The sequence below is a fragment of the Arachis duranensis genome, chromosome 3, assembly GCF_000817695.3.
Source record: "Arachis duranensis cultivar V14167 chromosome 3, aradu.V14167.gnm2.J7QH, whole genome shotgun sequence".
NCBI classification, from domain to species: domain Eukaryota; kingdom Viridiplantae; phylum Streptophyta; class Magnoliopsida; order Fabales; family Fabaceae; genus Arachis; species Arachis duranensis.
The window spans coordinates 5,246,040-5,259,595 of NC_029774.3; the positions used below are offsets into that span (position 1 = coordinate 5,246,040).

Sequence of the window (13,556 nt, forward strand, 5' to 3'; positions counted from 1 at the left end):
TTTAAAACCACTCCTACAATCGCTGGTTATTCCATTCTAAATAGTCAGTTATACCAATACTTCTATAAATGTCCTCATACTTCAAGTAATTGAGCATCTAGTTCTAACCCTAATATATATAACACGAGCATTTTAGAAGTTTTGAAGCACCGTCACCTCATGTTCAATCTCTTTTATTAGTTCAGATAAGCATCTCATAACAATATTATCAAAATATTTTTAAAATATTATAGATAATTTTGAACAATTGAATTTTAAAGTTGTTTCCAAATTTATAACGATTTTAATGTTGTCCCTGAATTTAACAAAAATAACTCATGATCATCCAGTAATAGAAAGATGATGTGATTAAATGGAGGTCACACTAGATTGCCAAAACAACACCGTTTTATTTTTGACGTCCAAATAGTATAGACACGATGTCGTTTAGTATATACGGAGGGATTTAACATGCTGAATTATTATTCCTCTCTCAAACCAACAAAATTTCTTCTTTTTCTTCCTATTTTCTTTAATAGTGCCACTTTGAGAGAAATTTTTTCTGGTATTCTCTCAAAGAAAGCAACTACACTCTAATTGTGTCATCTCTATTACATGCGTAGTGATCTGACGAGAAGCATCTTAGTTGTTAGAGATAACCAAAGTAGAAAGGAGAAACTAAATAGCTACTTCTACTCCTCTGTTTTTCTTGATCATGGCTTTTTTCTTTCCTTTTTTCTACATTGTTAATCGATTTTCATTCGTTCATCTCTTTTGTGATGTTGTGTTTTTTTTTTTAATTTTGTTAAGATTTTTTTTATGTTGTTGTTTCGTTTTTATTGTTTGTTTTTGTCTGTGATGATGATGGTAGTTATGGTTGAAATGTGCTGAAAACAGAAATATATATGTAGTTTATGTGTTTTCATGGTGGTTTAGGGTTTGGGTTTATTGTGCGTTCCTGGTTGATGATAATTTTGATTATAATTTTTTATTTGCAAATGGTTTTCATTAATATTGTGTGTCACCATGGGAATTCTTTGTGACTAGTGAAAACGGTGTCATCTCATACACCAGGGATCATATGTCAGAGATTTTAAAATTTGGCCTAGATTGACTAGATGTATTTTTCATCAGAAAGTACTGCAAAGAGCTTGGGTATAATAAGATGGAACACTATTGGTGGCTGATTCCAAACAGGTCATTAGAGATTGGTCTAAGGAAACTAAATTCGATGCTAACTCTTGGAGATGTGCTTCTATGCTGAAAAAAACAAAAGAGAGGTGCATGTATACTGTGAGCATGGAATATTTGTTCCAACACATTTAGAAGAACCACCATCCAAAATGAAGTCCCTACCCAACCAGTTTTACTGAGAATAGGGCCAAGCTCCAGGGTCATTCTTCCTAACCCAATTTTAAACCTATGTATCAACCAACCTAAAACTACTGAAATTTCAAAACCCACTCAGCAGCCAACCCCTACCATTCCAAATCCATGTATCATTGAATGTTTAAAATTTTATTATTGTTCTTTTACTCATATTCTTTCATAGGGTACAACAACCATAACCATCGCATTTAGGCTTTTCTATTATAAAATATCCAAATGGCTTTCACCACTTCCATGCTACATAGACAATAATCACAATTAGTAATATAATAACCAACAATAAACAAAATGCCATTTGTAGAGTCCTAACTTCAGACTCCAAACTTTCAATCTTTTAGACAAATTTCATTCTCCATTATTCTATTTCAAATTCATGATTATCTACATTTACTTCTTCATCCTGAACTTTATGATCCCACATAAAGAGATCACACCACCTCTTATCAACGCTCGGCAACTACATTTCATGGCTATAGAGAAGAAATGTTACAAATTGAAAGAGCAATGACAATAGCTATAGACATTAACAAAAATCACTTATATTATAGTTAGAACAACCATAAAATGGTCTCCCTGAATTCGCATATGTTCTTGACCATTTGAGGACGGGTCGGCTACCACACCCACACCTCTCTGGAAGTTGTTTGTGATTACTTCTGGAGCTTCTCCTCCCACAGCTTCTCTTGGAGCGTCAGTTATTACAACTACCAACAAGGTTGCTGTCTCCACCTATCATGACCCATTTAAACCACGCTTAACAACGGCAGAGAAGAAGAAAGAGCGTGGCTTCTAATGGTGGACGCAACTATCTGGAACTCAAATTGGGGATTAGGGTTATAAATTATTACAGGGACTAAATTGAGTCAAATAGGGATAATAGCCACGTCATATAGCCGTTACTTATCCAACGTAACTTTTTTTCGTATCTGTCATCACGTCGTTAAGGAATATTTCTCGAAAAGTACTTCAGAGGCGACCGCAAGTCACTTTTGTTAAATTCAAAGACAACATTGGGACCATTGTAATTTTAGAAATAACTTTGAAATTCGATTGCAAGTTCAAAAACTACTTTAAAACGTAACTCATCTCTATCATTAGTTCAGATAAACACCTCATAATAACATTATCAAAATATTTTTTAAATATTATGGATAATTTTGAACAATAAAATGTTAAGAGCTATTTTAATTTTTAACTTAAATCTAAGAAATCAATATAATAGTTTGTGTGAAATATAACATGCACAATTATTGAGTATATACGATTACTAATTACCAATATTTAGAGTGAACTATTAACTAGGTTCGTATCTATTTTTTCAAATGACAATACGACCTCTCAAAGATTAAAAAAAAAAGTCTCTTTCAAACCTTTGTCCTCTATTTATGTAACACAATGTGGTTCTTGTAGGCATTTTTCTAGTCAAATTCAAACAAAAAACGTTGATCTGTCACGTTAATTTTTTGACCTTGCACGTTTGTTTGCAGTTGTGATTGTTATATGCTCTGGACAATCAAAAATGGGCATGGGTCTATTGACCTCTTCTCTTCCATTCCTGCAAATGAATGTTGACTCACACTCTCTGCTGCTGCACATGGCGTGCTAGCTAGGGCTCAACAAATTAAACATATTGGGAGAGACGAACAACAACAATATATGAAAGATTTGTTCTCACGCAAATGACATCGTTTTTTACGACGTGAAATTGGACAATTAGTTTTTTGTTTATTTTTTTTATTGTCTATGTTAGTACATGACGACCATCTCAGTTAACATACATGTCAAGTCAGAAGATTAACGTGATAGGTTATTATTTTTCGTTCAAACTTGTTACAAAAATATCTATAAAAATTTGTATTGTATCATAGAAGTAGAGAATAAAAATAAAAGTGAATCCTTTTTAGCTTGGGTAATTTATCAAAATAAATAATTTGACTTCTAATTTTATCAGAATACACATTTTGCAAAACAGATATCAAAATGCATTACGTTTGAAGCTAAACTGCATATAATCCGCGATAGGAGTGTCACGGTTTGTGTGTGAATTACAAACGTGCATAAACCACTATACCTCTACAGCGGTTTATGTTTATATACGAAATAGCTAGAAACCGCGGCAGGGGTCTCTCGGTTTCTGTGTATATGTGTTTTTTGCTCCTAGTTTGCTCCTAGTTGAACACATCTCATCGTGGAAAGAGAGAATGGTCGTTAAGAACAGGTTTAGATTTCGTTTTTTATTTTTATTTTTTAAAAATAATTTTTATTTTCAATTTTTTACATTTAATTTTTTTTAAAGATACCGTATTTCTAAATGTTGAAAATAATAAAAATATGTTTAGCTGGTCTATAATAAAAAGATTTTCAATTTGTTAAATTTTTTTATTTAGTACCGAATACATACTACCTGAATTAAAAGAGTTATGATGAATAATAGATTAACTTACTAGTCTTATTTTTTAATAGTTGATCTATATAAATGCAATTAATTATTTTAAGATTGAAATTTATTTCATATTTGATATTATATAAAAATAAATTGTTCTTAAACTTGAAGGAAGAATCAGGAACATCATTAAGATTTCTTTGATCAAATGGCAGAAAATTTAGCCAATGAAATAAACCAATAGTTAGAGAAGGCATATCCCGAAAAAAATTAAAACAAGTACAAAAAAAATTGATCTTTTGATAAAATTAAAATAAAAATAATCAAAAGGGTTGGTGAAAAATCAACAAAAAAAATATATATATAAAAAAAAGAGAAAGCTGAATAATCTGAAAATTAGAGAGCATGATGAAAGAATAAGCAATGCAGTGGGACTAATGCCATAGACACACTGATACAGAACAAAAAGATGAAGAGATATAAATACAAAAAATGTAGCAGTTTATGTACGTTTGTAATTTACACACAAAATATCACATTCTTATCACAAATTATATACAGTTTGACTTCGAAAATAATTCTCAAGACTTCTATAATTTATATAATTTATAAAAAAATATATTTTAGTATGCATTTTAAAAAATATATATTCTAACAAAATTGAAAGCCAAATTATTTATTTTAATAAATTGTCCATTAGCTTAAAAGGTCTCATTGTTATTTGAAAAAATAGACCTGAGCTAAGTTCGTAGTTCACCCTTAATATTTGAGGCAGAGGTGTAAAAAACGGTGGCTGCGGAAACATAAGGAGTGGGAGATAAAATAAAAACAAAGCAAAACACGGGAAGGGGGAGATTAAACGAGAGTAAGATAAATGAGGTCGGAATGAAATTGAAATGAGGCCGGAATGAAACTCAAATGGCGAGGAAATGCAAATTAGGGCGAAATGCAAATTCTTATTAAATTCACGCGTAGTAGTCATGAAATCCGTGTAGTAGTCATCGTCGTCGTTGTAGAAAGAGAAATTAATAATAATAGAGAGAGAAAAGAAAAAAAAGGGATAGAGAGAGAAAGAAAACACAGAGCGTGTGTCTGTGTGTGTGTGTGAGCATTCTCTTTTCTTTTTATAATTAATTTGGTCTGAGAGAGTGAATCTTGGAGAGATAAGCGCCTGCTCCTTCGGCATTTCCGCCAGAGACAAAGTTAACACCCCTTCTTCTATTAATCAATGCTTCTTCTTCTTCTTCTTCTTCTTCTTCTTCGTCTCTCTCACCCGTTCTCAACAACGTAAAATGCTCACCCTCTCACTCATGTTCCTGTCTTTTCTTTTTACTTCCAGAAACTCTGATTAACGGGTTTTGCGGTTTCAGATTACGCGGACTTGATTTTTCCCTTTGTCGAAAATGGGTGACAATGAAGACTCCAACAACAATAATGACATGATGCAAAGGCTTCAATCCTCATTCGGAACGACGTCGTCTTCGTCTTCTTCGTTTCTCAAACAGACTCTTACCATGGAGCAGCTCACAATACCCCAATTCCAACAAATGCGTGCTAATAACAATAATCAGCAACAACATTTCTACGGTGGAGATGGAATGAAGCGTGCGGGTATACCACCGTCTCACCCGCACCAGATCCCGCCCATTTCCCCATACTCTCAGATCCCGCGCTCCACACTCACTCACCACCAAATGGGTTCACCTACACCCACCCACACCCGATCCCTATCCCAACCATCGTTCTTCTCACTCGACTCTCTCCCACCGCTAAGCCCCTCTCCCTTCCGCGGCGCTGACTCCTCAACTTCAATCTCCGACCAAGCCTCCGCTGACGTCTCCATGGAAGATCGTGACGTCAGCAGCCACCAACAGCAACAGCAACAACACTCTCTCCTCCCTCCGTCTTCGCCTTTCTCATCTGCCCGGGGCACCGGCAACCCGCTGCCCCCTCCTCGGAAAACGCACCGTCGCTCCAACAGCGATATACCGTTTGGATTCTCCACCATTTTGCAGTCGTCGCCGCCGCTGATTCCGTTGAAGAAGCCTGCGCAGCTTGTTAAGAAGGAATCTGGTTCCTGGAGTAGCGCTGATCCCAATGCGGAGGGATCAGGGGAGAAGAAGCTCTCCCCTGAAGGTGAAGTAGTTGATGATCTTTTCTCTGCTTACATGAACTTGGATAGCATCAATGACGCGTTTAACAATAATTCATCTGATGAGAAGAACGGTAACGAGATTATTATTAATAATAACAATAGTAATCGTGATGATTTGGATAGTAGAGCTAGTGGAACCAAGACTAGTAACAACAATGGTGGTGGTGACAGTAGTGATAATGAAGCTGAGAGTAGCGGCAACTCAATGATGAGTCAGAGTTGTGGGGAGAAGAGGGATGGTGTTAAGAAGAGGAGTGCTGCTGGTGAGGTTGTTGGCGGCGTCGCTCCCACGAGCCGCCACTATAGGAGTGTGTCTATGGATAGTTTCATTGGCAAGTTGAATTTCAATGATGAGTCGCCAAGGTTGCCGCCATCGCCTGGGTCTGCTCGGCCGCCTTCCTCGAATGGAATTGATGGGAACACTGGTGCTTTCAGCTTGGAGTTTGGGAATGGTGAGTTTAGTGGCCCTGAGTTGAAGAAGATCATGGCCAATGAGAAGCTTGCTGAGATTGCTATGATGGATCCTAAGCGTGCAAAGAGGTGTTGTATACCATTTGATATCCCAGTTGTGTTTGTTTTCAGCATTAGACTAGTTCAAAGTTCAACTGTCTTTTTGAAGATACAATTATAAACTGATTTCAACTCATTTGAACATGTTTGACCTACTCTCGAATTTGTTACATTCCAACATCCATGGTTTGTGAATTGAGCATTAATTGCGCCAAACTATAGTTTCCTAAGTATAGATTAAAACTATACATATAGCGTGTGTTTTTAGTATTACACATCTAGTAAGTTCTAATGCTTCAATGATTGACTCTATTTGGGACTGGATTCAAATCAGGATTCTGGCCAATCGGCAGTCAGCTGCACGATCCAAAGAAAGGAAGATGCGGTACATTTCTGAGCTGGAACATAAGGTCCAGACCCTACAAACTGAGGCCACCACACTCTCTGCACAGCTTACTCTGTTGCAGGTGGGAGCATATTAATGTTTTCTATTGTCTGTTTTTGTTTAGTGCCGCGATCATGGTAATTGTTTCCTCACGCCGCTCCTTTCCTTTGCGTGAACACAGAGGGATTCTGTTGGACTCACTAACCAAAATAGTGAGCTTAAATTTCGCCTTCAATCCATGGAACAACAGGCAAAACTCCGAGATGGTATTTTTCTTCTTTACCTTAGGCAGTCTTTTGAATTTCTGTCAACTTTTGTTTTCTTTACTTTTTTGGTAAATGATCGAAACATGTACCCTTTCTTGTTTCTTCACATATGGCCTTGTGCAGATGAGCAGTTGCTTAGATTATATTGTTTGTTAATATACATTTTCAATACTTCCTATGATGAGTTTATTTCAGGTAACTGAATATAGGCTACAAAAGTTGGTTGTGCAGTTTGGTCGTCGGCCCATAGAATAAAAACATGTATTTAAGGTTGAAAAAAGGAAATATCTTAGCTCACTTCTACAGTACTTAAGTGTGGATAAGCTCTGTAGTAGAATTTTCATGTCATGATAAAGTTATTAGAAGCGTGGAAAATGAAACGTAAATAGCATGTCAAAAAATTGTTGATAGAGCTCCTATATGGTGTTTGTTTTTTTAGCTCCTATAGTTGAATTCCTAGATCTATAGTGTGGCTAGAGTCTTTTGTAAGAATTTCAGTTTTATGGTGGCTTGTGTGCAAGGCGTTGGTTACTGTTGCCAGGGCCTAATTGGATGGTAATTTCCATTAGAACTTCCTAGTAGCAGAGGAGATTGATGATTGAAGAGTAGCAGATATGCATGCGGACATTGACAGCAAACCCAAAATACCAAATATTGATAGAATTAATAACACCTATACCATTTGGAACAACCGTTATCCTTCTGTGCCAACTAAATCCAAAATGCTTAATCCAAAGGACTTATGTACTGAAGTTTTTCTTGTGTAACATACGTGATTGAAGACCTCTCAAATAATGGCACATGCATGCTTGAGTAATAAGAAACATCTACTTGTTATGTCTTTATCTGCATTTGCTAAATTTGACTATGCATGAGGGTTCCTTTGAATAGAGCGATTGGGTTATCTCTCATGTTGCAATTTTTCAATTATGAATTATGATTATGACGGCTTGACCTTCATTATTTGAGGTATTGTTAAGAGTCATAATTGCTTGTCTGCTACATTTTATCCAATTAGTGGTAGTTGTCATTTGTAGCAGCACTATTGGAGACTAAAATTAATTCACTGATTGCTTTATTTATGCTTATTACTCGTGTGCTCTGTGTATCTCTACCAACAGCTCTAAACGAGGCTCTCACTGCCGAGGTTCAACGACTAAAGCTCGCTACGGCCGAGCTGAACGGGGAGTCGCACTCATCCGGTTGCTTGATTCCGCAACATTCTGTCAACCCTCTGATGTTTCAGCAGCAGCAGCAAGCTTCTACTGCATCTCAACAAAATATTCATCTTCAACAACAGCGGCAGAATGGTAATACCAACTCACAAACCGATCTAAAACAATAATAACCTTCCGAAGGATGATGCTGTTACATTGCACTTGGTTCCGAATCTCCAGAAAAGTTTTTCTTAGTTGCAACTTGCAAATTGCAATCGTCTTAAGTTTTATTCCCATTGTCTGTCCAACTCGGACAGTAGTTTTTAGTTCATATATATACAGGTCCTAATTCCTGTTTTATATTTAAATTATACCTTATATTTAATATTTAATTTCAGTATATATATAATATAATATAATATTGAATTGTAGCATTATTTGGTCATGATTTGTTTTGATGATGAAGTCTAGGGGGGAAAAAATACTGTTCAAACTTCCTTTTGTAAATAATGACCATTCTATCATGGTTCCGTGCATTGATTCTTTGCCCAATTGCTTGTGTTTAGGGTGTTTTGGTTGACCAAATGCAAGTGTTCATTACTTTATTTTCTATTCTTATATAGATTGATAGGTGGTGGATTCCGCTTTATCTAAGCTAAAGTTAACTTTTTACATTCTAAAAAGGGGATGATATTTCAAATGGTGGAAATCATTATACTTCTAATTACTCTTTTTTTAGTCTTTCCGAAAAGTTGTTTTATATCCTAGAGATAATATTTAAATAATTGTCAATTATAGTTTGATTTTGATGACAATTAATCTCCGTGAATTTTTATACTAGATTGATCACCTTTACTTGTGATTGCATCTTCCAAAATTCTCCATTTGTGTCTACTTTTTTAACACTAGTTACTTAAGAGCAAAGAAAATAAATTTTCATAAGCCCCTATTCGTTGCCGTTAATCAGGGACATATATATCTATTTTAATTTTCAAGGCCATCCTTTCTAACCCTTGTCTGACCTAATTGTTTATTAGGTTTGTGCCTAACAGAATCAATCATCAACCATGGAAGTCTAAGAGAATGTTCAATCAAAATCAAATAATTTAAGCGTGAGAACCTTAGCCAACATCCAATACTAGATCTAGGATAAGTCATCTTCGTTGGTCCCAATAGTCTGATCAAATAGGTATTGACGTGCTCTTTAATTATTAGTTATGTTTATTAATAAGGGATATAATTATATGTGCAGTGATTAATAAGATTTACCTTCAAAATTAAAACTTTAATCATTTATGTCGTTTTCTAGATTTAATAAAAAAAAAAAACCTTTCAATATTACTTTATGTTTGTCATTAGCAATTCACAAACACTACTAGACACTATCATCTATGTTCAGCTATTTTTCTATTATTTTTAAGATGAAATATTTTTAAAAAGTTATATTCTAGTAAAATTGCACACTACATCATGTCAACTGGCGTATTATAAAAAAATGTGTGTTACCTTTTTCTTAAAGACATACTTTTACTACTATTATTATTATTAATTTATTATATATAATGCTTGATAAAGTAAAACATAATTAATTATTTTAATGAGAGAAATGTGGATAGTTTTGCACGGGATTTTTTTGAAATAAATTAAAAAATATATTTATTTTCAGAAACATGTTATTTGAACTTTAATTTTTTAGATACGTTTTTTGTTTTTTAATTTTAGTTAAGTTTGTCACACCCCGACGAACTTCACTTAGATTCTCTCTAAAATTCAGTTCAGAATAAAAACTCAAATACAGGTACACATGAATAAGTCATATTTAACTAAGATTTTTTTATTATAAATAAAAAACATTATTTTTCCAAAAAATACGATTTATTCCCCCCAAAAAATACGACTTATTCCTCCTGGGTACTACTAAGTTGCGTTTGTTTCTGAGAAGAGTACAAGATAAGACATTGAGAACAAGACGCAAAGGACAGAGACACAAAATTTTGTGATCTTAGATTCTGTTTGATGATAAACTAAAACAAATTATGAAAACCCAATTTATTTTTATTTGTTTTCATTCAACAAATTTGAGAAAAAATATAATTATAAAAAATTAACAAGAATAATAAAAAAAAATAAAAAATAAGTTGTATCCATGAGTAGTGTCTTTTGTCCTTCCTGTCAGTATAGACACAAAATACACTAATTCAATGTTCTTGGACACAATGTCTCTATCCATGTCTCATCTATCAAATACGATTTGTGTCTTCGTGTCCCTGTCTCAGTGTCCTATCCGTGAAAACAAAGGCAGCCCTATGTACTCTGGAGACGATGATGATAGTTGTCATTGCCTATTGTGAAACTTAAGAATTTGTGTCCATAAGTTATTAATGAGAATTCGAAGTGAAGTTCGCCAGGGAATGCGGCAAACTTCATAATTTATATATGAAGTGAAGTTCGATGGCGGTGAGGCGAACTCTATTAATATGATGGAGTTCGTCGGGAGTGCAGCGAACTTGCCTAGAATAAAAAAAATGTATCGGGGAAATTAAAGTTCAAATAACGTATGTTTGAAAATATTTTTTTTAATTTATTAAAAAAATCCATTTTTCAAGTGGTTAATATTAGGGCTGGCAATGAATAGGGTAGGGTAAGGTTTGGATTCTACCTTAACCTTATCTGCAGGTTGAAAACTTTCTTAAAATCCTACCCTACTCTACCCGTGGCTGTGGACTGAGAATCTCTCAACTTTAACCCTACCCACACCCTAGAGTTATAAACCTTATCCTACCCGATAAAATTCAACAATAGCAATCATATATATAACATATTAATAAAATAGAAAAAAAAACTAAATTCAAATTAAAATTAAAAACAATAAAATATTAAAAAAATTCAACATAAAATTACAAATAATATGATTATCAACTAGTTTAGTGTTTATTTTAAACTTTTATAAGAGGAAGATTATGAGTTTAACACTCACTTTTTTTACTACATATATAACTTTTACATATATATCATATAATATATTAGGGGTGTAGGTAGGGTAGGTTAGGGTATACCAAGTATTAGAGAATCATTAGAATCAATTTAGATAATCATTAGAATCAATTAGTATCGTCTATATTTATATAGTATATCTGTACATTAATGTAGGATTCTATGTCTTTATTACTTTGATTCATTTAGCACCTATGAATACCCCTTGTATATTGTACTTTTGAACACAACTCAATAACACACTTTTCAGATTACTCTCTCAGTCTCTTGTTTCTAACATGGTATCAAGAGTTTAGGCCTTTTTTTCCAAGGACTTTTAGTTCATAGCCCCATTGTTTTTTCCTTTCCGGCAGTGTTCTTTGGCCTCTTCTTTCGTTCTCTTTTCGACGCTTTGGTTCGTCACTCCCGTAACCATCTTGTTCGTCTTGTCACCGTGCTTCCATCGCAACCAAAACCGTCGCCATCCGACTCCAGACGCGCCTCCACGCGCCGCCGAAAGACGTTGCCACGACCAGGTTGCTCTCCCTTCCAGACTCCACCCGTGCCTCTTTGCCCTCATTTTTCTCTGTGTTTCTGACGCTTTGGTTCGTCACCTCCGGCATCATTGTGATCTTCTCTTCGTCAGCTTTCCAACGCCGCCAACATCACCACTAGACTCCACCGAACGCGCCGTCACGCACCGTCGGAAGTGAGCTGGCCACCTCTGTTGTTTTGCCTTCTAGAAGCTTCAGCAGCCGTTGATCTCGGTGCCGATCCAACGCTCCTGGTGCTGCCACGTGTCGCGACGACGCTTTCCTTGGTAGACCCGCGCCGGCAGACCCGAACCGCGCCTGGCCCGCGCCTCCAGCTCGCTACCAGCGTGTCTCTCTCCCTCTTCTCAGGTGCTGCCACGTGTCATTATTCGCTGACGTGGTGCTGACGTGTCTGCTGACGTGGCGCTGACGTGGCCGACAAGTGGGACCTCCCTAAGATTTTTTGGTGAGCTCTTTCCGATTCCATGCTCCGTTTTCTCGTTTTCTGCCCCAAATTTGTAGTTTTCTTCTTTCCCTTGCTATTTCTTCTTTTACTATGGATAAACCAGATGTTTTTCAACCTATCCCTGTTATCCTTAATGGCTCCAACTATGCACATTGGGTTGAAGCTATGCGAGGATTTCTTAAAGGACGCAAATTATGGCGATATGTGACTGGTGATATTGCCTGTCCTGTTAAGCCCACTGTGACTGACAACTCCAAAGATGGTGCCTCTAAATCTAAGGAGGATGCTGAGAAGGAAAAGGACTATGCAGAGAAATTGAAAGATTGGGATAGCAAAAATCATCAGATTATCACTTGGTTCCGCAACACTTCTACTCCTGACATTCATTTACAGTTTGGGCATTTTGAAACTGCTAAAGAGGTATGGGATCATTTGGCAAAATATTACACTATTTCTGTTCTCTCTCATCAGTACCAACTGCTTAAGGAACTTCATAGCCTTAAGTAAGAACGTGGTCAAGCAGTTTTTGATTTTCTTGCTCAGATGGAGATTATTTGGGATCAGTTGACCTCTTGTGAGCCTGTTCTTAAAGATCCCGCTGATGCTAAGGCATATGAGGATTATCGGAACCGGACACGTCTCATCCAATTTCTGATGGCACTTACTGATGACTATGAGCCGGCCAGGGCTTCTCTTCTTCATCAGAATCTCTTGCCTAGTCTTGAAGATGCTCTTCCTCATCTCAAGTCTGAAGAAACGCGCTTGGAATTGCTTCGTTCTAAAAGTGAAACTGTCTTTGCTACCACCGAAAGAAAGGCCAAAATCTGTCGCAACTGTAACCGGCCTGGGCATTCCTTCTCTGACTATCCTTCTATTGAATGTCGTAAGTGCAAACAAAAAGGCCACATTGGCTCCAACTGCCCGAAACTGTTCTGCCATTATTGTAAGCTCTCGGGTCACTTGATTGCTACCTGTCCTATTCGACCACCACGTTCAGATCAGAACAAGTATCAACCTCGTCCCAACAACTCTCCGCATGTGCCTGCCTCTACTGCTGCTGCTGCTACTGAGTCCACCTCTTCCACATCTCACAACACACCTTCTGTCTCTCCATCAGATATTGAAACCCTTCTTAAGCAACTTATCTCTTTTTCAGGTAATACCCCCGCTACTCTTTCTACCCCTCCAGGTAATTCTAAATGGTATTTTGACTCTGGTTGTTTCAATCATATGTCTCCTCTGCGTCATCTTTTTTTGTCGTTGTCTCCCACTACAAATGCACCTTCTGTCAACACTGCTAATGGTTCCCTCTTGCATGCAACACATCACGGGATTATTTCACAGTCCAATATTCATCTTT

General features: G+C 36.2%; 1 protein-coding gene across 2 annotated transcripts; it reads left to right on the forward strand.

Annotated features, from left to right (window-relative positions):
• The first annotated feature begins 4,757 nt into the window (after window positions 1–4,757).
• Window positions 4,758–8,829, forward strand: LOC107476613 (bZIP transcription factor 29). Of its 2 annotated transcripts, XM_016096452.3 has the most exons (5): window positions 4,758–5,038; window positions 5,122–6,446; window positions 6,751–6,883; window positions 6,983–7,067; window positions 8,189–8,829. In XM_016096452.3, exons 2-5 carry the CDS (start codon window positions 5,155–5,157, stop codon window positions 8,410–8,412), a joined length of 1,734 nt encoding a protein of 577 aa, XP_015951938.1. In that variant the 5' UTR covers window positions 4,758–5,038; window positions 5,122–5,154; the 3' UTR covers window positions 8,413–8,829. The 2 variants fall into 2 exon arrangements, with proteins under 2 accessions (XP_015951938.1, XP_052115016.1); XM_052259056.1 differs by having other exon boundaries at window positions 4,758–6,446.
• Window positions 8,830–13,556: the final 4,727 nt, after the last annotated feature.